This window comes from Lonchura striata, chromosome 3 (assembly GCF_050655825.1).
Source record: "Lonchura striata isolate lonStrDom1 chromosome 3, ASM5065582v1, whole genome shotgun sequence".
Taxonomy (NCBI): domain Eukaryota; kingdom Metazoa; phylum Chordata; class Aves; order Passeriformes; family Estrildidae; genus Lonchura; species Lonchura striata.
In genome coordinates this window covers 18,776,692-18,804,659 of record NC_140705.1, presented here as the reverse complement: position 1 = coordinate 18,804,659, position 27,968 = coordinate 18,776,692, and the positions used below count along the sequence as shown (strand labels likewise).

Sequence of the window (27,968 nt, the reverse complement as noted above, 5' to 3'; positions counted from 1 at the left end):
GAATATTCTCCTTGTGACTGCATGCATTAATCCACACTAGAATTACATTTTATGAAAGCATTTTTAGCACAAACATACCTCCACCCTCCTTTTTTGAAATGTGAGTGCTGGTGTATTAAAAACATTTGGAAGACAGACTTATTAAAATAAATGTTAAGAGAACAGAGGGGGGTATATTTTCAGTGTGGAGCAGAGAGATTTAACTGCATGACTTCCATTAGCTTTAATGAGAACTGAACAGCTAAATCCTCACACACCACACTAGAAGATTAACCCAGAAAACACACATTGTTTACTTTTTACTAATACTCTGATTATTACCACGTTCTTCCTCCTCCTCCTCTTCTTCCTCCTCTTCTTCTTCCTCCTCCTCTTCATCCTCCACTTCTTCACCTTCCTCTTCATCCTCCTCTTCTTCCTCCTCAATCTCCTCTTCTTCTTCTCGATCTATCTCCTCATCATCCTCCTCCTCATCACCTTGCTCCTCATTATCATCAGAATATTCCTCCTCTTCTTCATCCTCTTCCTCTTCTTCCTCTTCCTTTTCATCCATCTCCTCTGTTCCATCAGTTTCATAGCACTCATCTACTGAAGAGTTGTCTGCTTTTACCACAAAGGGTTTTCTTTTGGGGGCTGGTTCTTGGGGTTGCTTATCTTGTGTTTTTCTTTTTTTTGCCAATGGACAGCCATAAACACTGTTCAAAAATAAAAAATAAAAATTATAACACTGTCCTCCAGATTTTATTTGGTCATATTCTAATTCTACATCATGATAAGCTGCTGTTTGCAAAGTGCATGTTTTCAAAGTAAAGTTATGGCAATGATGACCAAGGGGGAGGACACAAAACCTGTGAAAATGCAAGTGACTATTATTTGCCTGAAAATGTCACAGATACACAACAGCGTAACAGCTTCAGAAGTGATAAAAATGTGTGTTTCTCCTTCTCATTCATTTTTATATTTTACATGTTACACTCCTTTCTAAGGCAGATAGATGAATATAGTTAAAAAACCAGCAATCTTGTCCTACCTGTAGCTAGCAGTACAGAATTCAGGAATAAAGAGATGCTTCAAAATTTGTGTGCAATTATGTTTCAATGATGCTTAAATAATAAAAATATTATTGTGTTTTGAATGTTGTTTTTGTTATTACTATACAAAATAACATAATAATAACAAAACCAATAATGAATCACTCTTAAATTCTCCACCAGTTTTCTCTATTATATGCTACAAGGCTGGAGAAATGAGAAAGCAAGCTCCCCAACACAGCCAACCCCAATAATTATCATGGCCAGTGTTACAAGTGTTCTCATATTAAAAGAAAAAAAAAAAATCAATCAATAAACAAAATATTTTTGTCAACTGAGAAGGCTTTTCAAAATTGAGTACCACTTCCTTATGGATCATTTCAATGCACTGTAACAGAAAGAGTATTTCAGAGTCCTAGTCTTCTACTAGAGTAGCCACCTGTCCCTCAAAGGTCACATAAACTGCATTTGTTGAACCAGATCTCCTTTGTGTAACCTCTATAACCTTCTGTGCAGAGTGACTGCACACACACATTCTTTTTTGTTTAAAGAACCTCCTCTTTACACATTTTTCTTGTGTTTATTACTCAGGCTATATCTGTTTTTAGTCTTCTTACTGTGATTAACTAGTTTTGGAATATTTCAACCATTCTTTATAACCTTTTCTGCATATCTATTAATAACTTACCCTTTAATGTTATATTCTTTTTCCCTTTATCCCAATATACCAACGATCTCTTATTTTCTTCCACTCTAATAATGCTTCATATTCTGCTGTCAGACCACTGAAAAATCTAGTGCTTCACCACATTTAGTACTACTCTACGTCATGTCCTCATAGTTTTGATCTTGGTCTAATTTAATTGCATCCCAGCAGTTATGCATCCCAATTACTTAAACTGCTACTTAGGCAAAAAGAATTCTATTTAAACACCCAATCACTTTATTTAAGTGCCTAACTTATGTATTGTCTTGCCTAAATTTCAAATCACTTGTTCACAGTCTGCCTGGCACATACACATCTAAGGAACATAGAGAGTCACAAAAGATTGTGTTCATGAAAAACCTGCTACACGAGACCTCTCTGCAATATAGGTACCTTTCTCTTTGTGGGGTCAACATGTGTCTTTGAAGACTAATCCAGTATGCCTAAAAACACCTGCCTCCATTGACACTATACAGAAATACTGCATAATTTTAAGTACATCCACTTAGACAGATTCCAATGCACATCACTTGAGATTAGGGTAGTAATCCTAGCAGAATGTGTGTATTCCAGACACCTGCACCAAAGTTGAGGCCTACTGGTGCAGGCTAGAGGGGGAATAGATCCACAACCTCCAGATTCCAGAGCCATGCTCCACCCAGAAGGAATCTTCAGTGGAAGAGCATCTTCTTATGGAAGATGAGCCCCAGTGTGCCTGGAAGCACAAAACTCTGATGCAGCAGGCAAGAAAAAGCCCAAATCTTCACTAATTTTAAGAGACCTGAAAAAATAGGGAGCCCTACGCGCCTGGTGTTTTCTCTTTGGACTATATTTGTTTCTATCTAAAGAATTTCAAAGCAAAACCTATAAACACAGAAGAAATCCTTGTCCTAGATCACTACTACAGTTCAGTGCCAAATGACTGTCCTGCCTCTTGTCCTGTGAGTCCTCCTCTTGGTCAGGATCCAGCTGCCCAGAAAAAAGGGGAAATGCAGGACATGCTTCCATGGAAAACATTCCACATAATCACAGTCAAGGCACAAACAGAAATTCGATCTCCATTAGTCTGGACACTGCACAATACCTAGGGTGAAAGGGAAGCACTGTTTCTTGTAGTTCTGCAGGTTTATTTTGGTGCTTTCCCTGGTGCTATGGTGTTTCAGCAGCTGCCTATTTAAACTCTCTTCATGGAGCTCTGAGAGAAGGTAGATAAATTTTTCCTCAGAACTAGTATTTCAGAGTGTGTGTTGTACTGAGGAAAATGGCTGGATAATTAGGGAGGAATCTGTTTCACTTAGGTGTCTAAGAGAGGCTGCATCCTGGAAAACAAGAGTTGATCATGTCCTGGGGCTCAGGCAGGTTTTAGAAACTTGCACATCTGTTCAATATGATTCAGGCAGACAGGTTAACATTTACTGAATGGATGTTTCTTGGTTTCTGTTCTTTCCCTTTCAGTTGCATACTACCCTCACCATAGCTGCTTCAATGCTGTTGTTTGTTAAATTATATGTTCTCAAAATCCTGGTATTTATTTCTGAAGATGTGAGTAGGCTTACCCCCAGAAATCCCCAGGATTACCTTTCTTCCTCTTATTATAACTTCTTAGAACTTTGCAAGTGGCACTGATGACATTTTGGGCAGCTCTGAACTGAAAGGGCACCCACAGATGTGTAACTGAACATTTTTCCCCACTGGCATTCATACAAACTATAGTTTTTCATAGAGTCATGGAATGGCTTGGTTTGGATGGGACCTTAAAAATCATCTACTTCCAACTGCCCTGCCATAGGCAGGGACACCTTTCACTAAATCAGGTTGCTCATAGTCCCATCCAACCATGGCCATTTTGTCACACTAAAGCTAGTACATTAATTCCATCCTGATCCAATCTTCTTTCATCTAAGAATACCAAATAGTTGTTATGTCCCAAAACAATCTCTTTTGGAATTCAAAGAAGCCTAAGAAATGAGGTAAAGGACAGGGAGATAACAAATACATCTATTTTGGTTTGAAATGTTGTTTAATTTTTGCATTTGACAACTACGAAGAACTGCACAACTTTTTAAATGCAAATTCTTCTACACAATATATTATAAAGTTTGTGAGAATCTATGGCATTAGTTGGGATTCAGGACCCCCTGGTAAGTGCACAACTGGCAATGGAAATCAATTCCAGTTAGCTGTCTAATGACTTTGATGCTTTTATAAATCTCATTAAATAACTATTTGGAACTCAGCTATTCAAGTAAAATTGTGAACTTTGACTTTATATGTTTATGAATCTATGGTCAGTATGTTTGTTTATAGAATTAAAACTGAGGATACATCAGCAACTACAAGAAACAAGTATTTGTATATTGTAATGGTTGGACCCAACATTAAGGCTTGGAAATACATAGTTTTTCGAAGGAAATGGGTTATGCTAGTTCAAAGAATTCCAGAATGGTTTAGGTTAGAAGGGACCTTAAAGATCACAGATTTAAACTATTCTGCCGTGGACAGGGACACCTTCCACTAGACCGGATTGCCCAAGGCCTTGTCCAAGGTGGACTTGAACAGTTTCAGGGATGAACCACAACCTCACCCCTCACAGCAAAACATTTCTTCATCCTATCCAGCCTAAATTTCTTCTCTTCTAATTTCTATTCATTACTCCTTTTCCTATCACTAGTTAACTTCAACTCAGCTTTTGTAAACTCTCCTAATTAATTTGAACCAGATATTCTGCAACCCTGAATCTGGTTTTGTCTGTACTTGGATTTATACCTGATACAAGTATAAATCATTGTAATGATTTTTCATATAAAACCTTTGCAATGCTGGCTTGCACTGGCTTCCTTCTGCTTTTCAACTGTATACCTCACACAGCTTTATATACCTCATGTGCTGCAGACTTCATAGATTGAAAGAGTTTAAAAAACTCTCACTATGTGTTTCAGAAACCTGGGAAACAGGCCACCAGACCTGAAGCCTACTGTTAATAGCTGTCCTATTTTCTTCTTTTTCTTTCTTAACCTGCTCCACTCTCATCCTTTGTTTCATTAATTTTTCAGATTCTGCCTCCAGGACACTTCTCTCTGTTTCTGGCGTGTTCCCTGTGGTCTCCCAGCGAGCACACCAAGGGGAAGGCTGCGCTGGCTTCCCAGCAGCCTCTGCCACTGCCTTCCCCACGTATGGAGATGACAGTCTCTCTCACTGACCCCTTGTTCCTCATGTATTTGTGAAAACTCCTATTGTTTGTCCTTACAGCTTGTGCAATTTTCTCTGCATTTTCAATTTTGGCTTCTCTGATCATCCCCTTATTTGGTTATTTTTAGACTTGTTTATCCCTGCTCAGAACGTTGACCCCATTGATTTATGTGTTGTGTCTGCCTTTATCCATTATTTTATTGCTCCCTGTATTTCCCTGATCAGCTGTGTTTGTCTTATTTTCTCCTCACGCTTCAGCTCTCTTGGCTTTCAGCAGGATATATACCTGGGCTTCCTGAGACACACTTTGGAATATTCTTCACTGCTTTGCTGTGTGTCTCAGTCATCTCTGGTTTTTGGAATCTGTCATGAATAATTCTTGTGGAAAGAATGTTGTTGAATTTCATAGTGATAAGCTCCAAGAGGACATATAGACATTAATAATTTAAGAAATTGAAGAAATAATGTATTACCTTATACTCCTTAGACAGAATACGACTTATGGTATCTTTTTAACTTTCATGCAATTTTTCTCCATTAAAAACTTTATGAGGCTACTCACTGATACATTCAACAGGAGTTCAGGAAATAGGTATTTCCTGTCTAGACCAGATTGATTTTTAATATATATTATTACTAATATAATATAATTTTCAGTATAATTAATATGGTTATTATTTCTAATCTATAACAATTAACATATGTATTTCAATATACATAGTATAGGACCTGGATTTTCTATTTAATACACTGGATTTTATAAATCAGATTACTGACCAATTTTTTTCCCTCCACAATATGACAACTTGCACACCAAAGTTGGAACATGACACCTCTATCTAGAGGAGTTCACCTCTTAGAGGAAAATGAGAAAGGGAGGCTATATGACAATTAAGAGTGCAGTCAAATTTAAATACCCAATTTGGATAAAGTAATTCCTATGTGCTATGTTTACCAGCATTCTTTTTTTAGATGTATCTTTTTTCTATTGAATCTATTATTTCAGATGACTCATGCTATAAGTTCCAAGTGAAGAAAAATAAGAGAATGCCAATGTTATGCTCTAAATCTGAATAATGTCAAACTAAGAAGTGTCCCAAGAAACAGTGATCTCATTCTTTTTTTTTAATGCGAGAATTCAATTTAACAGAAACCAAAACATTTGGTAGGGAATAAAAGCTAAAAATTTTCTATAAAAACACCTAATGAGGTTATCCGAAAGACTAAATTAAGTACTTCAGTAGCTGAAGTGGTTGTGAAGTGGAATTTTATCATGTACAGTTTTTAATATTGCAAATTAGGAAGAATATGTTTGGAAGCAAACTTCTGCTTAAGGCTTCAGGCAGAAGGTTCCCAAAGCATCTATAGTTGTCCCACTGGATATTGTTAGGTATTATTTTTGGTTTGGGCTAGATAACATCCAAGTCCAGACCTCCAGATGAAGAGTTTTAGGTATCAGGTAAGTCCTCTAACAAATCCAGGCTTTTAAAAGAATGAGCAAATCCAATTAATTTGCATAACACTGCAATATTTTCAATCACTCTCGAGGCAGTGACTATTAGCTCGAAAGGGCCGATACCATCAATTGATGGAAGCTGACCTGAAAATAAATATTTAGATTCCAGCAAACCCCATAACTTGAATTCCCTGAACTCCAGTAGGAAGCCCTTCCCAGCAGACTATGCACTATTACAAAGACCTAGTAGCTCTCCTGGTGAAGTTGGATCAATGAATTGCTAGGAATGAAAGAATGATAATAAATTCATTAAAAAAGATTAATTAATAGTGATTTGCCTATTCAATTGCAAGAATAAACTCCTTCTGCTGAAGATGATTTTCCATCCATATTTGAATACTACTAAAAGTACACCAACTTGCTACAGGAAGGAGCAGCAGTGGACAGTGCTAATTGCAGGGTGGTAAAGTCAAACTTCATGTGGGAAATTACAAATTACTTCTAAGCCACAGTTGTCAGGAATCTTTTCTACCCCATAAAAGTCTCACATAATGCCTGCATACTCTTTTTGAATATGAGAGGTATTGAGTCAAACCTTCCTAGGCTGTGAAAGCCATAGAAGAGATGACAAAATAGAAGAGAAAATGGGAAAAGCAAGAAGTGAAAGTTCAAGCAAGACATGGAGTTTTGAGGCTTCTGTTTTAGAGATGGCTACTTGCAGCCTAGAAGATGGAGCTGGGACACACTGGTTTTGGTGCTTCCCACCAGATGAATTAAAATTCCCTGTGCTGGCACCTTATGTACTATGAATCCCAATCTAGAAGACAGGCTTACTCAAATCAGCTCTCCAGAAACCTGCTGGCAACTGAGCCAGAGCCTTGAATACTGTTCCAGAATCAGGGATGCTTCTTGCAACCACTGCACTGCCAAGCACTGTGCCATTTAAGGCCACTTACAGAATGACTGACCGAACCTCTATCTTCTCAGCTGGGGTTAGGGCATTAATCCAGAGCCAGTGCTTTGGAAAATATGGTTTCACATACTTAAATATTTTTTGAAAAGTATGATCAAATTAATATGCTTTTATGTATTTAAATTATAATTTAAATTAAAAAATATCTTTTAAAATACAATAAACTCATCTCTACAATTTTTCTGTATAAAAAATTGGCTTTCCCATGAGTTTCTGCCTCTGATTAAATAAATCAGATACTTATGAGCAGGAAGTGCTTTTATGTGTGCAGTATCAAAACACACCATCTTTACTTCATTTATGTGTGCCATAAATGAAGAACTTTGCTGACTTTTTCAGTTTAGGTATGTATACAATAGTAATTCAGTTCAGTGAAAACTATTAATTTACCTTAATAGGCACAAGCTACAGTGACAGGAATGAGTGAAATGTAGAACTCAAATAAAATGTAGAATTCAAACTGCTTTTCCTTCTGGAGCTGCAAATATTTACTCTTCCACATTATGGAACAGTAAGAAAAGTTACAGAAGTGACCAGAAGCATGCTGGATCTCAAAAGGCAGAGGAAGACATGATACTTTCTTCATAGAGTTTTAAAAGCCTTTTTCACCTCAGAGCCTTTTCAAACATATAAATAGCCATGAATATATCACAGATTCACCTGTGTATAGAAATATTTAACTAAATGAACATAAAAGAACTGGTACCTACAAACCAGCATTGCCAAAAGAGTTAAAAGTGAAAATAATATGAGATAGAATGATATGCCAGAAGTAAATGATGAAGCTCAAGACTCAAGTATTTTTTCTTTTAGAAATTCAGATCTTGAAATATATATTTTTAAACCAATTAAGTAGAATAGCTTTGATCTAGTTAATACAGTCACAGTAAATTGAATCAAAGCAGGAATCTTTTATTTCATTGGTCCCTACACATCTCCATGTGAAATGTCTCCCCACCACAGTTCACTAAGACACCAAACTGGTGTTACTGCACCCTGGGAGGACCACTGACAAGCTAACACATCTGCATGTGAAATGTCTCCCCACCACAGTTCACACTGGTGTTACTGCACCCTGGGAGGACCACTGACAAGTTAACCTGCCCTCTGGCTGGTGAGATCATTTAACCCATCATCAAAACCTCTGCTCTTGGGACATGACAATTAAAAGGAAACTTTAAGTTTTGCCATAACCAATCCCTTCAAACAAGTTTATTTAATTGGTTGAATACAACAGCTATTCAGTGAAGGAAAGTGAGGCACAATAATGTATTTCTACGTGTTGTACAAATACAGGGGAAAACTCTCAGCCATGGAGAGGTCATTTCAAGTAAGACACAAAATACATGTAACACATCATGAGACTAAAAACTTACATGGCACCATAAGTGCATGCCCTGCAATTGTTGATTATTCAAACTATTGAAGTATTTATACAACTAAATCAATATAATATCTGATTTCCCCATGACTTATGATGTCATTAATGGGGTTCCTCTCTCACCTACCTCATGGCTTCCAAAACCTAAGTCTAAATATCTCATGCTAAGATACCTTAATAATTTAGGGAAGAGAAACAGGAGTCTCCTGGGAGGCTATTCATCTTGTCTTTCTTAGACACTTTATGTAGTGACAATAAAGGCAGGTATTGGTGCTTATATTTCTACTACTTTGGAATCTGTTAAAAGTGAGACAAATCCAAGAATTTTTCTCTCTCTTCATTTTCTTTTTAATTGTCTGTCCAGATTCAATAAAGACAATACCTAATAGAATGTAAAGCCACATACCATACTTTCATAATGAGAAACCCCAAACCTGTTTCTTTCCTTTACGCAGCTGCTGCATCACTTAACTTGAATAATTCTTCTCCCTATAGCTTCACAATCTTTTCAAGACTACCCACATGTTCCAATATCAGACAAATCTGGAGTTTCCCTCTAATTTTACGATGGCAAATACCCAACTTAACTGTGTTCAAGAGCAAGAAGACACAATTGATAATGTTTTGTTGCCTGATCCTTGAATAGTGGGGCTGATCAACGAGTGCAGGACAGTGCGAAGACCACAGGTTTAATGACTCATTGATTCATTAGATGAAATGCATATAATCAAGTTTTGCTAAGTGGTTATTGATTCTGCGCACTTTGATGTTGATTTAGATGCAACCCAGACACATAAAAACAGGAGCATGCAGAATCAGTGATCATTTCTGCACTAACTCAAAGAACACTGACTTCTGCACGAAATCAAAGTCCCAAAGTCCACATTTATCTAAAAATATATATATATATAAATTTGAAGGAAAACTTTGGGAAAGAAAATTTTCTATCTTTCTACAGAGATGAAAATTCTGTTTGCTAAACTGAGTCAAATAAAAGCGTCATCTAGTGCAAGTCAAGGTGTCCAGATTTGTGTGTATCCTGTGTTTTCAGCCTCAGTGGGAATCATAACTTTGTTTATAGGTAGAGGGTAGGGCAAATTCCAATTTATTTATTTTTCATTATAATACACCATAAAATTAAAAAGTTCACAATCAATCATGACCAATTTGAAAGGCTCAGAATATGCTACAAGAGTGCATCACTTACAAAATATTTTGCACAGTCACAATGTTTGAACCTTGAACATGATACGAAATGTTTCTATTCCAATATTTTAAATGTGATTTCCTTTAAGCAATTCAGCACACTATGTTCAAGCATTCAAAAAACCAAGGGAAATAAACTGCTGGAAATCAAAGGTGGCTCATGTAGCTATACTGTCATCATTCAAAAACATGGCTAGATACTGTTTTTCTATTAGTAGAATCAACACCCATAGACATAGACTTGATGGATCATATTTAACAACAACACAATAGGTCATACTGTCATTCTAGCATGTACTTAAGTATTGAGTAATAGAGTATGCTGTCATTTTATCACATCTATAATGCAGGACTACTACAGTGATACTATCAGCTACTGATTCCTATCATAAATAATCTTCTCATCATTTCTGTATAGACACACAATAGCACTGACTTCCAACTTAATTTTAACTAAGAAAGACATACGAATAAGAAATAGGATACAACAATTTTCCTGTAACTATAGCAGTAAGATTCTTACTTGATCAAAAAGCTAACAGCTACAGAATATAACCAGTGGAAAGGAGTAATGGTGCGGAGCAGCCTTCTAACACACAACTGTCATCAGTAAACACTGAAATTACAGGAAAAAGATGACAAAAGCAAAGTGAGACAATCTGCAAACACTTCAGTGCTTATGTACCAGTCTCACCTCCAGCTTAAGCCACAGGATACTGCTCTGTGCCTTGCACGGTTGGTTAGGAGTCATTCAAGTGTGAAATATTCTAAATTCTGCTTGTTAAAGAATTGAGAACCTCTTCCACTATGCCATGACTTACACCCTGAAAGGCATATATTTGTTTGTGATAATAATCTTCTGAATTAGTATCCTTCTGCAGCACACAGAAGTTGCTTTGTTGTAGTATTACGGAGTCTTGCAGATAGTATTTCCAGTAAGTTACAAGCTTACCTATCATAAAGAAATTGGTTCAAGCTGTTGACAAACTCAAAGGACAAATCTAATATCATGTTCAGTTGATGTTTTTCAGCTTTAATTTTTCATTATTAGGACAATTAGAAATACTCTAGTCTAAAAATGAAAGCTTACCTCCTAGGTTAATCACACAACTTTAAAAAACAGGTATCTAAATGGCTTTGATTTAATCTGGAATTTTTTTATATATTGATTAAAGGAAGGATGACCGTACAGGTGAAAAAAAAAAACAAACAAAAAAGTCAAACTGAATTCCATCACATTCTAGTTCAGAATAAGAAGGCTTCAACTTGAGTCATATCACAATTAAAAAAAAATACTATGGCACATAATGTTGCTTTTTATAGCTGACAGTGAGTTCCATTAGACTGTGGAAGAATCTCTGAAGGCAAATGAAAATAGCCTCCCAAGAGAGTGGAAGCCCCACACAGCATGGTTTAAATGTGGCAGCTGGGCTGTGGGAGGAAATGGCATTTTCCATTGAAAATCTGCTGCCAATATACCTCCTATGGCTAGATTTTTAAGAGAAATTGGCAGTTGTCCCTCTCTGAATTTCAGCTGCTCAGTTTTAAAGATGTATAGGCAGGAAAGGTGGCAAGACTGAATGGCGAAAGGTCCAGAATAATATTCTTGTCCAAGGACCAAAGAGTAAAATTGAGAAATGACTGGAAATAGGAATGTGTAACAGGAAGATGGCAAGAGGGGGAAAAGATTCTTTGTTTTTAAAATATAAAAGCCAACTTTTTAGAAAGTGTGTGCCACTTCAAAGATTACTTTAATTTTTTTTTAAGAGTTTGAGGTATCTGATCCTTAGCATGTCATTGAAATTTAGTTAGCAATGAGTTAGTTACTTTTAAAAGTGTTCTCTTTCTATCTGGAGATCTATCATGATAATAGTTGTGGCAACATCACAGGTCATCAGCTCCTTAAATAATAAATTCCCCACTGGATAACATGTAGGTATATAAACCTGGGAGTCACGAGAGCAATCATGTGCTATATCCACACTAAGAAATATGAAGTATCATGAAAAGAATGCTTCTAAAATAACTTTTCTGTTCTTGATGTCTGCATGTACTTGCAACTCTGACTTATGCATAATCTTGAAAATATGACTCATAATCCAAAAAAGACACTCTGATTCAGGTAGAAAAGTCATGCCTGTAGTATGTATGGCTACTTTATTGCTTTCTGTTTTGATACAGGTGGCATGTTACCTGTATCTGACTTTTTTCTTTTTAATTACAATTCAAAAATTTTATCAAGGTTGAAGAAATTGTCAAGGAAATAAACACCCTATCTGTTTTCTTGATTTTTTTTTTTGTTTTGTTTTGTTTTTGTTTTTAAGGTGGGTGGGTTTTTTTCTTTCTTTGTGTTTTTTGGTTGGTTTTTTGTTGTTGGTTTTTTTGGGGGGGGTTTTTTTGGTTAGTTGTTTTTTTTTTTTGGTTGGTTGGTTTTACCCAAACAATCTCTTATGGCTCCAAATCTGGTTCCTCTAGAGCAGTCCTTTAACTATCAGACTAAGTTCTCTTTGTTCTCTGTAAAAAACCTCACACTTCCTTCTGCTCAAAGGCCTGACTTCAACAGCCAGGACAGAAGGATCCTTGTCAGTCTTCACCTTCATCATTTTGGTATGGCTCTGGCTTGAGAATTACCATGATGCTTGCACCCATTCAGGCTAGTGGAAAAACTGAAGCCGTACGTTGCTCCCTAATTAACACTGCTGGCCCAGGATGCACAACTACCATGATTTTTTTCAGTGAAAGGGGTGTGACTGCTATGCTGTCTATAGAAATGAGGTGACTGCATGTTAGTGTGAGCAGAGAATACCTGCTGTGTCGTCTGGATCAGAGGATGCTGGTACCTACAGCCTGCAAATCTCAAACATTCTGGCAGGTAGAAAGCCCTGAGCAGCACAGATTAGCTAAACTGGCAGCACTTCAAGAAATACACAAACTGGTTTTCTATTACAAGTTTGGTCAACTACAGACTTAGTAATTTTGTGGATCCTTGTCTTCAATTTCAATACCAAAGGTCTATTTATAGTTGTGCTCTAAAATTATGTCCTTATTTTCTGATTTATATGTTGTGAAATGCTCCTTGTGAACATTCCAGATGTAGAAATTTGATGGTGGAAAAATGTTGTTTCATCTGTAATTGACTGGTAAATGTACTAAACAGAAGTTGGACCAGATGCATGATGATACTTTATGTTAAAAATACCTGGAAGGTTTTGAAGGTAGGGATGAAAAGCACCATAGGTAAGATGTCACTTCAAATTATCTGATATCATGCAAAGCTATATTGCAATCTAGTCAGTAGGTAAATTGTTCTTGACTCTTCACCAGGTGATTCAAAGTTTCCTTTTTGTTTAAAAAATGTTGGTATAATCCTCTTATCCCTATTTCTCAGACCAGGCAATAAACTTTTGTATTTCTGAGTTTGTGGTTTTTTATAGAGTTCTAGAGCAATGTCATTAAAAAATGCCCTGGTGTAAGAGGAATGAAATTCAATTCCTGCTTATAAAAAAGATCATTTTAGCCCACAGTATACCTAAAAAAAAAATTAAAAAATTGCTTCTAACAAATCTAAACTAACCATGACAATTCTGTTGCTGTTCTATCAAGCTCTCCACTAGACCGATTTCTGAGTCTGATGGACTGCTTTATTTTTTAAAGAACAATCAACAATTACAGTAGCCAGAAAAAGCTAAGTGTTTTCTCTGTTTATATTTTAAATAAATAGTTCCACTTTTAGTCAATGCCATTTTAACTCTTCAGTCCTTCCTCCTACATCCTTTTAATAACATAACTGGAAACTGTTTGACTGCCAAGGTTTGAAGTTAACATAACAGTCAGAATTTATTTGCATTCTTTCTAAAATGTTATTTGTTTTATAACTGACTCAGTTTCTCAGTCTGTCCTTTTCTGTGATCTCTTTAGGTCTCACAAGCCAAGTAAAGCCAGGCCATGTCAGTTCTGAGAATGTCAGTATTTCCGAGCAACAACTAGATGCTGCAGAGACAGTACTTCAACTCAGAAAGTAGTACACTTGCCTTGATAGAAGCACTGAAACAAATTCACCATTGTGGAAGGGACAGAAGAACTGTAAAGCTGGTAATTCCTTATGTCACACAGAATTAAAAAGAAAAACTAAGTGTCTTTTTTTAAGAACTAGATATGTTAATTCCAAAGCCCCAATCAAAATAAAGTCACGCAATTACATTGTGTCACAATCATTCCTACATTTTCAGACAGAAAAACAAACTATTATTTTTTTTCTTTTTATCCGAAGCCCTGTACCCTATAAATGTGTGCTGGTAGAAAGTTGCTAAAACCAGTCTTGTGAGTCAATGTGGTGTTATGAACATATTACAACATTACAAGTGATATGACCTTTGGTGTCATTTGAAATAAAGTACTTAACACTGCAAAATGGTCTGAGTCTACTGAGTTACATTTGTGAAATGTTTTAAAGTTAACAGCTGAAAAAGCTTTACGAGCATAAAATACAGTTACCCTGGTAAACTGGCTACACTTAGCCACTCATCTCACTGGGGCTTTGTACCGTCTACTTCCTTTCGCAAATATGGGATATACATGGAATTTTACGAGAAATAAATTTCAAAACCAGGGGGTTTTGTGTGGTAGCTACTGTCATGCAAACATCTAGAAGACTCATGTCAGAGAAAATCAATCACATATGTCATGATGTATGACATATCCTTTTGTTTGAGATGACAGTTTGCTTGGCCCCTTCTCCTGAAGTGGTACATATGGTTATTAATCCTCGTTCATCATTCTAGAAGAAACCATGCCCAAGCAAGGTCTACATTAAAGGTAAGCATTTTTAGTACATTTTTCTTACTGTCCTTGCAAATCCTAAATAACAAGAAAACACTTGGTAGGTTTTGTAAAAATGATCTTTTGATATAAAAAAGATGGTCTAAATCAAGAGGCAATGGAGTAGAATTCAGAGGCGTGACTCAACTTCTGTCAGGGATGCAAATTTCTTGTGTGGTAGCAGAGTCACGAACTCCTGGTTTATCAAGGGAGCAAAAGCATTACAGCTCTGTTTCTATGCATAGCTGCACAGTGAAATTCTGACATCCAAGTGAGGTATATTTGCTCCTCTTCTAATACCTAGGGATATGTAGGCACTTAACATGCAGCAAAGTTTAGACACTGTAATCCACGCTGGTAGAAGGTATTTTCTGTAGGGGGGATTTCCACTTTTCCACTCCTGGAATTAATCACTTATAACCCTTTTTTTTTTTTTTTTTTCTTCTTTTTTCTTCCCCTCACAGAAACAGAGATTAACTTTTGACTTGGAGATGGTTAGGGGAGAAATCATAATCCCAGCCTTAGCCATTATCTAATCTAGAACACACAGAAACATGTGAGCAATTTTTGTTTAATATCCTCTTTTGCCAGGGGTAACTGAAGCTCTGTTTTACATTTCTCAGAAGACTGCTTGCTCATGAGATTTCATAATAGTCTAGGTTTAGAGTACACACTTCTCTAATACTTCTGCAAAACAAAACACTGACATCTTCTTTACTACCAGTGAAGGATTCATACAATTTTTCTCTAAAATGACTGTCTCCTGTATGAAATGCTAATGCTGGAACTATAAATGGAGTCTTTCTGTCTCCAATTGACTGCTCAAAGTTAAAAAACTATATCCTTCCCTCTCCTTTTGAATACAGAAGAAGAAAAAAAAATGCAAGCATCCTGACATCTTAACTTTTTTATAGTATAGATTGCAAGTTCCCAGAAGATGGGAGGAAACACCTCCAACCAAATCCGGATGGAGTCCTAAACCTATTGACAAAGAAGAAAACAGTGGAAGAGTGGCGTTTTTGTACAGATCACAAACTGGGGGGCTTTTAAAAGCACTTGCATTACTGAAATAAGCAGAGGAGAGATTACAGATAAACTATCTATGCTATGTACTTAGCATGGCATCAAGAAGCCCAAATAAATGTTTTCAAAGGTCTATGAGGATCTGCTGAGGGAACTAGGGTTGTAGAGGAAGGACAGGAGGAGGCTGAAGGGAGACCTTATTGGGAGACCTCTAAAACTACCTGAAATCAGGTTATAGGCAGGTGGGGGTTAGTCTCTTCTAAGTAACAAGTGATGAGAGGCAACAGCTTTAAATCATACCAGAGGAGTATAAGGTTAAATACTGTGAAAAAAATTCTTCAGTGAAAGGATTGCCAAGCATTGGAATAGGATGCCCAGGGAAGTGTTTGAGTCACTACCCCTACAGGTATTTAAAAGATGTGTAGATGTGGCACTTGGGTACATGGTTTAGTGATGGACTGGGCATTGCTGAGTTAATGGTTGTACTCTATGATCTCAAAGGTCTTTCTCCAACCTTAACAATTCTATGGCTCTTGATTTGGGCAAGCCTAATGTTTAAAGTACAGTTCTACTGTGACTTCAGAGTTGGACACAAAACAAGAGAGCACTGATGAGAGTCCACCCTTTGGACTTAAGGCAGAAGCATGCAAGCTTTTAGCTCTAGCCTTTTTTCTGAACACCCATTCCCCATCCATCAAGTACAGGTAAGATTTTCTCCTGAAGACATTAAGTGGGTGAAAAACAGCAGCAAGTGTATATCTTTGGTGAATTTCTTCCACAAGAATCAGTGGAATAGAAAGCATTCATCCACTACTTGTGCACCCAATTCAATGGCCTGCTCACTACTTTAAATAAAAAATGTGATGGTAGAGAAATCTGCTCCAGTCCCAGGGACCTGAAGGCAAAAAACCTTTTTTTGAAATGACTGTTTTTGTTATTTAAAGCAAATCATATCCTGTCCTATCTTGGTATATTTTATAGTATTTTCAATTTCATCATAATTCATGGATTTGAGACACAGTCCTAATTTCAATCACAGGAATATTTTCTCTTAGGCATTAAACCCCTTCTACAATATTCCATGGATACTCACAGCATGACACTACTAGTTCTTGAAAATAATGAAAGGACATTAGATTCTTGAATCTCTCTGCATGTCACCAGTAAGCTTTAGGATTTTCTTGGGTGATTCAGGTGAATAGCCAGAAAACCAACTTTGTAGGTCCAGTCACCTGGTTGAAGTTGTCACCATTATACAGGCTGTAGAGTGCTGAAGATGTCTTCAGGAGCTATCTATCCTCTGGGCACTTTTAACTCTGTGGATGCATTTATTTAGATTTATTATTGCCATCAAAGACACTCAGGAGACATAGTCCTTTCTCTGTCCTGAGCTGACACCACTAGAAGCAGTACTTCATATCAACCACTAATAAGAAGTGATGTCTTTGAAAGGGCTGTCTCAACTTATTGAAAAACCTCAGCAGAAGTCTTTAAAGACACATCATGGCGTATTTTTAGGCCTCCTTCATATTACAGTTGGTTTCTTATGTTCTTCATATTCTTTTTCTAGCTCAGGTAATACCTGAGGTGCTTGATTGGATATGAATATTTGAAAGAAAACTGAGCTATAATTTTATCTATTTATTACATATATGATTTCTCCTGCCTCCTTTTTGATGATTCTAGAAGAGTTCAGATCATTTTCACTGAGATGAAGAAAAAAGAGCAGGGCAACACTGTTCTTATAGCATGGGTGCCACCTAGAGATTGAACTTTCTCAAAGCCATGTTGTGTTTGTGTGGACACTGAAGCAAGGAATAAGATGGGGTTCCCTGTCCATCCAGCTGCCAGTATTCACCAGTAAATTTTCCTGTCTCTAAAGGTCTAACTTAGGATGCACCAATGCACAGGCCATTTTTCAACACACAGTAGCTGTGGCTGCTGCTCAGAACTGCTGGAAAGAGTATGTACGAAGATCCAAACAGATAGTACCCTAAAGTCAGTGCACTGCCTTGCTTATGGCTTTTCTGGTTTTGTCTTAAGGTTAAAAACTGTCACTGCATTTTCACTAAAATACATATTAACAAAAATATTTTCTTAAATACCTCCAGCTTTTCAAACCTCAGACTCAATGTTTTTACAGAAACACTGTAGAAATAATTGACAAATCATGACATTGGGAAACTACACTGGAGTCTAAATATAAAATTGTTCTATCATGACAAATCATTTAATTTTGCTCTAGGATCCAGAAGAATGTTTTTATCAAAAAAGCACTGAATTGTAAAGTTAGACTTTCTCTGACATCAATGACCATTCAAGAGATCTTTATTTAAATATCAGATAAACATCAGTCTTTTTACTACATTTGTAATAATCTCCCATTCTGTCTTTATATCTCATGATGCCTAAAATTTGCTTGCTGTTTAGAAATGGGGAAACAGAGGCATAGTGAAATGAAATGCCTTGTCTACCACATGTGAATCAACTCTGTAGATACTCTTTTCCACAATGAAAAGCACAAGTTATCCAGCCTCAAACGATTTATTTCTCTCCTAAGAGAACACAATGTACTCAGCAAACCTACCAGTCCAACCAAATAAATTTCCCATAGGCAAAAGGAAAATGTGTATAGCTACTTCCATGATCTTGCTGGGGAAATTATATCCCCAGTACTACTGGATGTTTTGTTCTTTTGTTATGTTTTTTAATTTTCTTCCCAATGCTTTCTGCAAGGTCTTCATTCATTTTGTGGCTGACAGGGACATCTCCAGACAGATATGACCACAGAAAACCCCATGGCTGCAAGTGGAATGCTGTATGAGAAATATGCTCAGCACCTTCCATTTGAAAGAAAAGGAGAGTATCATTTCAGCAACATACAAGCCAGGGCACCCACTGCAGTAAGCATATCCTAAATCTGCTTTCTGCTGCTCCTGCTGCACAGTTAGGTCAACACTCTCCATGCTCCTGTTGCTGATTTACTTTCTTTCCCCCGTTTTTATATGGCTACTACCCCTAGTACTTGCAGGCCCTGCAACTTGTAGCCACTGCAATAGTTACTCCCAATCCAGATGGTGTTAGTAGTAATTGAGCTGTGGTTCCTTTGTGTAGTCACCTCCACACAATAGCCACTGGCATGCAGAGCCTCACACCAACTGCTCCTTGCAATTGATAGTTGCTCAATGGTTTAGACCCAGCTTTGTACCTTTCTAATCATTAATCAACAATCAGACAAAGGATTTATTGCTGAATCCAGACAGCAGCCAATACAGACCTCTAATACATTATGGATTCTCTGTCAGCACAATTATTTATTGTTTGCAGTGTTCTGTTTGAAAATCCCTATGCTCTTGCACTTATTTATTTATTTACTTGCTCACTTACTTCTCTTTAGCTGGATTTAACAAAGCAATGAAGCTTCATTATTAATATTTTTTACAAGCCCTGAATGGTGAATTACTTAATATAAAATGTATTTATAATATTATTCTTGGTATTTGTCACAACTTCCCAAGGTCTTTAGCAAATATGCTGTTAAAGAAAATGGAAGTAAATTTCATAGACAGTGTCACAGTATTTCCTCAGTGAATCATTTTATCATTAAAAACACCATAATAAAGATTGACAATCAGCTGAGAGATAAAGGAATACACATTTCTCTATACCTCCAGCATCCTGTGGGATTTTTCACAGTATCATGAAAGCAAGCAACAAGTAAGGACCTCACTGTTCTGTGGTCAGGCTTTAGCACAAAAGCATCAGTGGACCTCTGGTTCTGCACAGCGTGTAACCATGATCTGCTATCAAATTAATCTTAAAATATATATTTCTAGCTTCTGATTCATAATATCTTTGACAAATAGTAAAAAGGACAGGCATGCCATAAAGTTTATGGATAGGGTGATGGCATGCACAATGATGTCTCATAAAGAATAGAGGGAGGAAAAGTTATTTATTCTTGTGATTCAAGAACTAAAATACAGATAGACTGGCTGCGTGCACAGAATTTTTCATAAATATCCCACAGTGCACCCTGTTGTACAGCAGCCATACATTAATTAGAGCATTCAGCAGACACTGCAATGTGTTACACTCACCCAAGTGAATCTTCATTTTTCACATGCAGGGCCTTACTAATTAAAATCAGCTTTGCAATTAAACGTGGAAAATTGTGTTAAACTTTGAAGCATGGTTTAGAAAAAATGTATTTATTTTTAGGGTATTTTATTTTGATGCAAATGAATTCTCCATCAAAGTGAGACCAGCAAAAGGAAGGTATGAGGATTTCTCTTTTTTGTATTATAGATGCTCCTCTCGGTTGCAAGTTGCAATGCTCCACTATCTCCCTGCCAGTACCTGGCCCTGTTCCAATGCTTTTAGTGAGTGCTATCTGTCAAGGCATGAATAATACAGCCCCTAGGCTGTCGGCAGAATCCAAATGAGGCATACATCAGGAAGCAAGCACTCGACTTTAGCTCCAGAACATGCTCCTGTGAAGACAGGCAATTATTCACCCACGGCTGCAGCCATGGCAATCAAACTGGTGGGTGAAAAGGTATACGAAACGAAAAAATCTGAATAAGAAATATGGCACAACAAGGCACAGAAATTCAGTAATTTCCTAATAACAGAGAGATATTTGAGTGTTTTAATTTCAAAGTTTCGGAGCCTGTATTATTTCACTCACTCTGTTAGAAAATGTAGACTAAAATACAAGTATATAATGTCAAGGCAATACAGCAGTACTTGTTTGGTTTTTTCCTAATTAAAGCAGCAATGCTAAACTCTAAGGAATTTATAAATTCAAATTTTTATATGAAGTGACAAATCTCATGCCTAAAAATTAAAAGATAGTCAAAATAATTCTATCTGTATAATGTACTAAACCAGAGACAGGTTAGTAAAGCAATAAAGAACAAGTAGTATAATGAAATTTGGTGGAAAATTAAAATGCAATGTATTCCATAAAGTTAGGGACAATTCATACATTACAGTAATGCACATCATTTTATGATATCTCTTTGGATTTGAGACTAGCCTTTTTTTTTTTGCAAGACATTGTATTAGTAATTAATGAAATCCTTTACAAATAAAATATGACCTGAAGAAAAGACATGAAAAATTCCCTGGCAGATGTAATGTTTATTTCATCTGCCAGGGAATTATATTATATGCTGAATTCTTATTTTCAGCAGTCAAATAGAAATTAATGCTATAGTAAAAGCTAGATCAGTATTTCCATTTTAAATATTAAGGATTTATCATTTGGTCTTAATATTCTTCACTGAAATTTTATGCAATTTTTTTCAGACCACAATTGGTTTGCTTTAACTTCTACACCATGGCTGTATCTGTTTTCAAATATAGACTGTTGTATGCTCTAAAAGAATCCAAATGAATATACACAGTGAAATGCTATCTCCTTAAGATTTTCTTTTTAGGTCTCTTATTTGTTAGAGTATGTTATATGTAGAATATTATTTTTTAGATTATTATGTTAGAAATGCGGCAGTTGGCAAGTGATGAATCCATTACAGAATCTAATTGCTTTTGTTACTTGAGGAAAAAAAAAAAGAAGTGTTTTGTTAAGAAGCTTTTAAATAAGTCACTGTATGCAATCAGTAATTTTTAATGGAATCTTGTTAGGATTTTTATGATATGTCTACATACCTACTTACATGGCAAATCATTGGCACCTATTTGGTATATATGATATTGTTTTATAAAGATTCTAAATGGAGAGCAACAAAGTAAAGTGCAGTATTTCTGAAACCATTATTCACATCTACTCAGTCAATAACACAGGCCAGTTTGCACTCAGTTACTCCAGAGTAACAATGGGATTTGCACCTGCAGAACAGACCAGAAACTGGACCACCTCTTACATTTGTATTTGTATACATATAATGTGATTCCTGTTGCTCTGAAGTTCATTAATGAAACTGGCAAAGTTTCTTCTAATTGCAGTGAAAGAACACTTGAATCTACACTTTTCTTCAGATGCTTAGTCAAAAGGCATCCTGAAAACACAGTTGTAGGAACATAGTCACTGCTATACATATATATGAATTATCCACAGCTGAAAGCATGCAAGGATCTGGACCAAGCTTATTGCTCAAACTAATTGACAGTACTGAAGGTATAAAAGCAGTGTTCATTCTTATGCTGCTATGCACAGTGGGCCTGAACAGCTACCAAGGGACTAAAACAACCTGCATCAGAGGCATGGCCCAGGGAGGTGCTCTGGTTTTCACTCCTAAGATTTGAATTCTTCTCTTGTCTCCATCACTGTCTGAACATGTTTATGGCTTTTATTATTATTATTATTATTTATATCTTGCATTCAGATCTTTCACAACCTTTGTTTTCTTTCACTTTTTCAGTTCAGTTGGCCTCAGGTGCTTTGAAACATAAACAACAGGTACTGAAGTTCTATCTGTGTATACTCTAACCTTGAGGCTTTGGCTCATTCTGTGTGTGATGGACCAGCACTAGAAAGTCCATGTTAGCTTCAGGTTTCCAGGTATTACTAAAACACACACCAAAAAGAGAGTCTGCTCTAGTTAAGGCAGGGACACCATCCAACTTTGCGCACTTCTTGTCAGTGCCCACATGGGTAATTAATCCTTCTGACCTTTCCATGCAGTCACTGGACAGAGGTGCTTTCACCACATTAATTTTAGAGATCCCAGCATTCTGCCCTAAAGTGTCCTTTAGAGAAACTTGTCCATCTAATCTATTAGCATGTCCAGCCAACAAGCTGACATCAGGAATTTAAGACCCAGGAGGAAGCTACCAACCAAGTCATACAAGGTTTTGTTTCCCTTCCAACTAAGATTTGACACAAAGAAAAACATCAAGGAGATGGAAATGATACAACAAGCTCTTACCACTGTTACCCTACCTAGTTCCAGTCTTGTGTTTTCATACACCTCAAAGGAAACATCACTAGCATGGAAAGTCTGCTTAGTCCCTTAGTACCTTGAAGCTCTTTCATAATTAAAAATACAACCAAGGCAAAAAACCTGTGATAAAACTCTCCTTTAACTTATATCTAATATTTTATCAGCTCAACCACATTTCATCCCCTGAATCTATCTGAAAATGTGAAAGGATCTGTTTATTTCAGTTCAAGAATAAGGTACTACCTGAGTATGAGCTTTCACTGTCACAAAGATAAAATTACAATAACCACTTAAAAAAACCCTAAACAAACAACTCTTCCCCCCCCCCCAAAAAAAAAAAAAAAAAAATCCCCCCAAAAAATCACCTGGAATTCCAGAGATTTCAAGACAATTTGGAAGAAAAAGAATTTTGGAGAGCTCTGACTACATCTAGTGGAAGCAAATGCATTTCATTCCTAATAATGAGCTTGTATAATATTGTGAATGAAAAGGTCTTAACCTCATTAAAATGCTCTGTAAGTAAGAATTTTGTTAGGCATCAGCTGAGATATGCAATTCCCTGAACACATAAAATTTTTAAGACAGTCTGATTTCCTTGGTAGAAATGTTTGAGGGTCTTTCCCACCTATACAGCAAAATAGAAAAAGAGAAAAATTCCTTCAAATTCTTTCAAAAAGGTAAATTTAGTAGGTGTGGGTTGTGAATAAATGTGCTTCTCTTCTAGAAAACAGAAATTTTAGAAAAATGTACATTGTAAATCTCAACAAAGAACTCTGTGTTTTTAGATTAAATTGGACATATATTGGTTAAATATATTTTGATTAGTGGATTGGCAATCATGGTGACAAGAAAACATAAAAGCCCAACAAATTCTTTTGTAAAAAAAAAAAAGGAATTTTTGATGTATTTCCAATTTTTATTCTTATCGCATCTGCCCAAAATTTCATTTAATTAACAGCTCTGAGATTCAGTCTGTTCGTGTACTGACATACCAGAATCATGTCAAGAAAGCAAAATATGGAATTAACATCTCAAAACTGCATGTAATCTTTCCAAACCTCATATTTATCTCTTTCCCCAAAAGGGTGATCTTACACAAACACAGACACTAACTCTAACACAAAGTTAGATTGGTTCAGAAGAAAAGTCAGAATTTTTCAATCTAAAGAGTTTCTTTCTGTATGTTTTAGATATCTGCATAGAAATTCCATGAAGTATAATGAAATGTATGTACCTATAATCTTGTACCTAGAAAGGCCATTATATCATATCACTTAACTGTTGACAGGTCACGAAATTTCTGAGGGAAAAGGAGGATTTAGTGCATTCTTTAATTACCTGTGAGGTTTGTATTTCCTTAAAGAAAACAGACAAAAGAAACCATGGCTTGGAAATGAGAAGTCACAAGTGAATTTAAATATAATTATTTTGGATACTCTTCCTAAATCAGTGTTCTAACCTAACTAAAGTCTTCAAATAGCAACAAAAATGTTACTGCTCTTATGAGTGAAGAAAAGACTAAGAAAATAAATGTTAATAATTCTTTTATGGTTTATACAGTTTAAATGTAATTCAAAGTAATTCCAGTATCACTGCTCTTGGTCTAATTTTGAAAGTGTTTTCTGGGCTTGTCCCTAAGCTTCATTCACTGATAAGAAAAAAGGAACATGGGTGGACTGAGTGGCCCTATTCAGTATCTTTTCCTATTTCAAATAAATTTCTGAACCCCAAATGTGTCATTTCAATTTAATTCCTAGACCCCATATGCCCATTTCATGCAGTAATCATATTTGTTGTGAAATATGTACTCTTATAAACACAAGTGCTTTATAAGCTGAAAATTCAAGAATGGGAAAAACACCCTCTATTTAGAGTTTCAGGATAATTTAACACTGGTTTGAACACTTCCTCAATTCAGAAAAGAGATGGCCTAAACATCAGCCATTTTATCTCCTACAACAGGCTGCTGTATAAAATATGTCAAATGAAAATCACAGCAATGAGAGAAAAATACATGTATTCTAGAGCTGTTAAATTTTAAAAATATTGCACAAAAATTTATGGACAAATGATTCAGGAGAGGAATGGTGTTTAGGCAGATGTACAACACTATTGAACATTGACCTTGCAGACACAGAAATGTAAAGACTGAGGTAAAAATTAATTTGAAGCACATGCACTATGTGTAACATATGCTACTTTGTATACTATTAACCATAAACAGCTGGAAGTTTTTTTTAAAGGAGATGTCTCCATATTTCATAGTCTAGAAACTGAAGTAAAGGTATTTATATACAGTATAATATTTGAACCCTGAAGTCTGATTATTTTTGATTTGCCTTAAGCTTTGACCTTTGAGCCTAACATGATCATTGAACTTAAAATACTCAGAAACTCTTTTTCATTCAGCTATGAAACACATTAAATAACATGAACACAAGCACCAACAGGTAAGTGGGGCCAAATCTTAATTTACAACATATAAGAGAACTGTATGCAAAAATTGAGAGAAGTCTAACAATGAGAGCAAGTCTCCTCAGCAAAAATGTGAGATAAATTTTATGACATTCAGAAAGAAAAAATAACCCTGACTCTAAGTGGCTTCTAGAATATGTAACTGCTAATTTTTATCATCATTTGGTTTATCAAGGTCATGCCAGATAACTTGTTTACCAAATCTCTTCACTAAATTATGAAAAATATACAGATATTACCTTCTGTGTCTTGCATATTTGCCACTAACATGACCACTGCCATCGCAGCCAGGCGTGGGACAGCTGCAAAAGAGAGAATTAATTATATAGGTGTTGGTGTGCTGCAGAAAGATTATACTAAAAGCAGGCAGTAAGTATTACAGAGATGGAGGGCAACCAACACAGAAAGAGAAATCAAATAACTGAAGGGAAAAAAAAAAGAGGGGATGCTTTTTATTAGCAAGTCTCGAGGGAATTAATTTCATCAGTGCAGCAGGGCATGAGCAAACCACCAATGAACTTGAAAGTGCATTATACCCATTAAAAGGCATGAATTTTCTAAATTGCTAATGGGGATACATTTTACACTCAGAGCACTAACCTGAACAGCTCTTGTATGGCTGGTTCCACGGGAACTGCAGAGAGATGGAAAACATATAAAAATTTATCATCTATTACAAGTACCCCTCTTCTACAGAAAATTACCAGAAAGGTTGTGTAAAAGCAAGGGTCAGAATGAATTGTGCAAAGAGATTCTGGAGGATGAAGGTCACCCTGAGCAGGGGCCTTGAGTGATTTACTGAAGCAAGAGACATACCTCGAACACCTTTGGAGCGTGTGCGATGGCGCTTCTCGTCTGCATCCACCTCCATCTGGGAATAGATTAGCAGGCAGTCAATGTTCTTATCCTGCATGCACAGACTATCAATGCACAGACTGATACAGTCTCTCACACAATTTATTGACACTATTTTAATTCCATTTTATCCTGCAAGGGAAAGTTCTCCTTACAGGGGATTTTTAGGATCTTTGTGTTCATGTAAAAACAGAAAATGCGGTAATTTCTGCTTTAAACAGTCAGTTTCTGTGCCCTGCTGTCATAGCAAATTGTGTGCAACTAAGTGCTGCTTCCTCTTTTCAAGGGGATATTTCTGACATAAACCCTTCATTACTCCCATATATTCCAAAACAAGGATTCAATAGATTTCTATATAATTTAAAACTAAAGTAAAAGGGTCACACACCACAGGTTGTTTTCTAACCAAACCCTTTACAGTGGGAAAGAGAGGAAGGAATAATGACTGAAAAGGAGATGAAGATTAGACCTTCAAATATTTCATGTTATTTAATATAGCATTACAATCTTTGCCAGCATGTTTCATTGTTTAGTGTTTCTCAAGTTTCAGGAATGGGCCACTTGCTATATGACTAGATATTTATCTTCATTTTGCAAACATAAATAGCTTGCCAATCCAGTGTAGCTTTCTGTGCAGTAATAAATACATAGAAATCTTACATGTTTACGGGACAGGGGCAAGGCTGCAGATTAGATCTTTGAAAGTATCACCATCACTGACCTACAGTAATTAATGTAGAGCCACATAATTTTTTCTGTTTTTACATACACAATTGTCACCATATTTTAAAAGGTAAACTAAATAGGCTAGCTAGAGTTCAGGATTTTATTCAACAGAAGCAAATCACACTGAACTATGTTGAGAGACTGAGTCAGGGAAAATATATGCAGTATCTGTATCACCAGCTCCTTTGGCTGTAGAAGAACAAGATGGCAAGACGGATCTACAGTGGTTCATACATAGTGATGATACTGTAAAGGTCAGGAAGCACAGAAATAGACCATGGAGCTCTAGTTCCCCCAGGGGAAAAAAATCCATCACCTCCTTTATAGCAATATCCTTGGACTGATACCTGGTAAGAATGTCATATATCTCATGCAAAAACATGGAAAAGGCTACAAGTGACTTGCAGCTAACCCTTTAATCACCTAACTTTCTTTGGTCAGTACCTTAACACATACAATTGGGGAAGCAACTAGGAAAGAAGAAATCAAGGAGCATTTTCAAAGAGCTCCCTCAACATGTAACAGTAGGAGAAGAGAATCACCTCAACAAAATTTGTAGGTGACAGAGATTTGGTAAAAAAGAAAGTGTCACTCTCACAAAATTCTGTGCTACTGATGTAGTTCTGTTCTCAGCAGTCATCATCTGATTCCTGGTAGGGTGCTATATTCCACACTAAAGAGAGAATTTAAAATATACTGATATTATAAAAGCTAATGGAGCACCAGCCACTTTTAGGGGGCTTCAGATCAGTTTTCTTCATAACTTTGAGTGGGTTTAATTTTAAAATTAAGAATTTAATTTTCATATTAATTTAGTATTTAGCTGAGTGCAGATAGATTTGGAGTATAAGCTTCCATCTTCATCAATCAATCATGCTATCTGAGATTCCACAAGGTATTCCATCAAACCCTCAACTGACAGTCCAGAAAAGTATAGAACGGCACAGACCAATCCTTTGTTGTATCTACAACCCTGTGCAGAAGTTTCAGTATCCTCTGGCACTAACTGTCTCTGCTTAGACAACGGAATTTACCCCTAGGTTAACACAGCCACTGGAGCTTGAGGACCAGCTCCTCTGATCAGCTGCATGATGCTACTTCAGGCTGGATAAAATCAGCCTCTAGGCACCTCTGTCTCTACCGTCTAGCTCTCCATCAACTATTGCACGAGACATTGGCATGCCTGTAGATATATCCTACAGGCACCTAAACTGAATCTTA

The 27,968-nt window shown here is 36.4% G+C and overlaps 1 protein-coding gene across 18 annotated transcripts in view; it reads right to left on the bottom strand.

The window, feature by feature from the left end:
- MYT1L (myelin transcription factor 1 like) overlaps positions 1-27,968 on the bottom strand; it is a 304,512-nt gene that overhangs the window by 101,808 nt on the left and 174,736 nt on the right. For 15 of the 18 annotated variants that reach the window (XM_077782400.2, XM_021551206.4, XM_021551208.4 and 12 more), the window contains 4 exons: positions 25,983-26,037; positions 25,767-25,800; positions 25,406-25,468; positions 322-695 (listed from right to left, as the gene is read on the bottom strand). In XM_077782400.2, coding sequence (XP_077638526.1) covers positions 322-695; positions 25,406-25,468; positions 25,767-25,800; positions 25,983-26,037 — 526 coding nt within the window. The remainder of the gene's footprint in view (positions 1-321; positions 696-25,405; positions 25,469-25,766; positions 25,801-25,982; positions 26,038-27,968) is intronic. The other 3 variants (XM_077782401.2, XM_077782406.2, XM_077782409.2) reach the window with 1 other exon arrangement.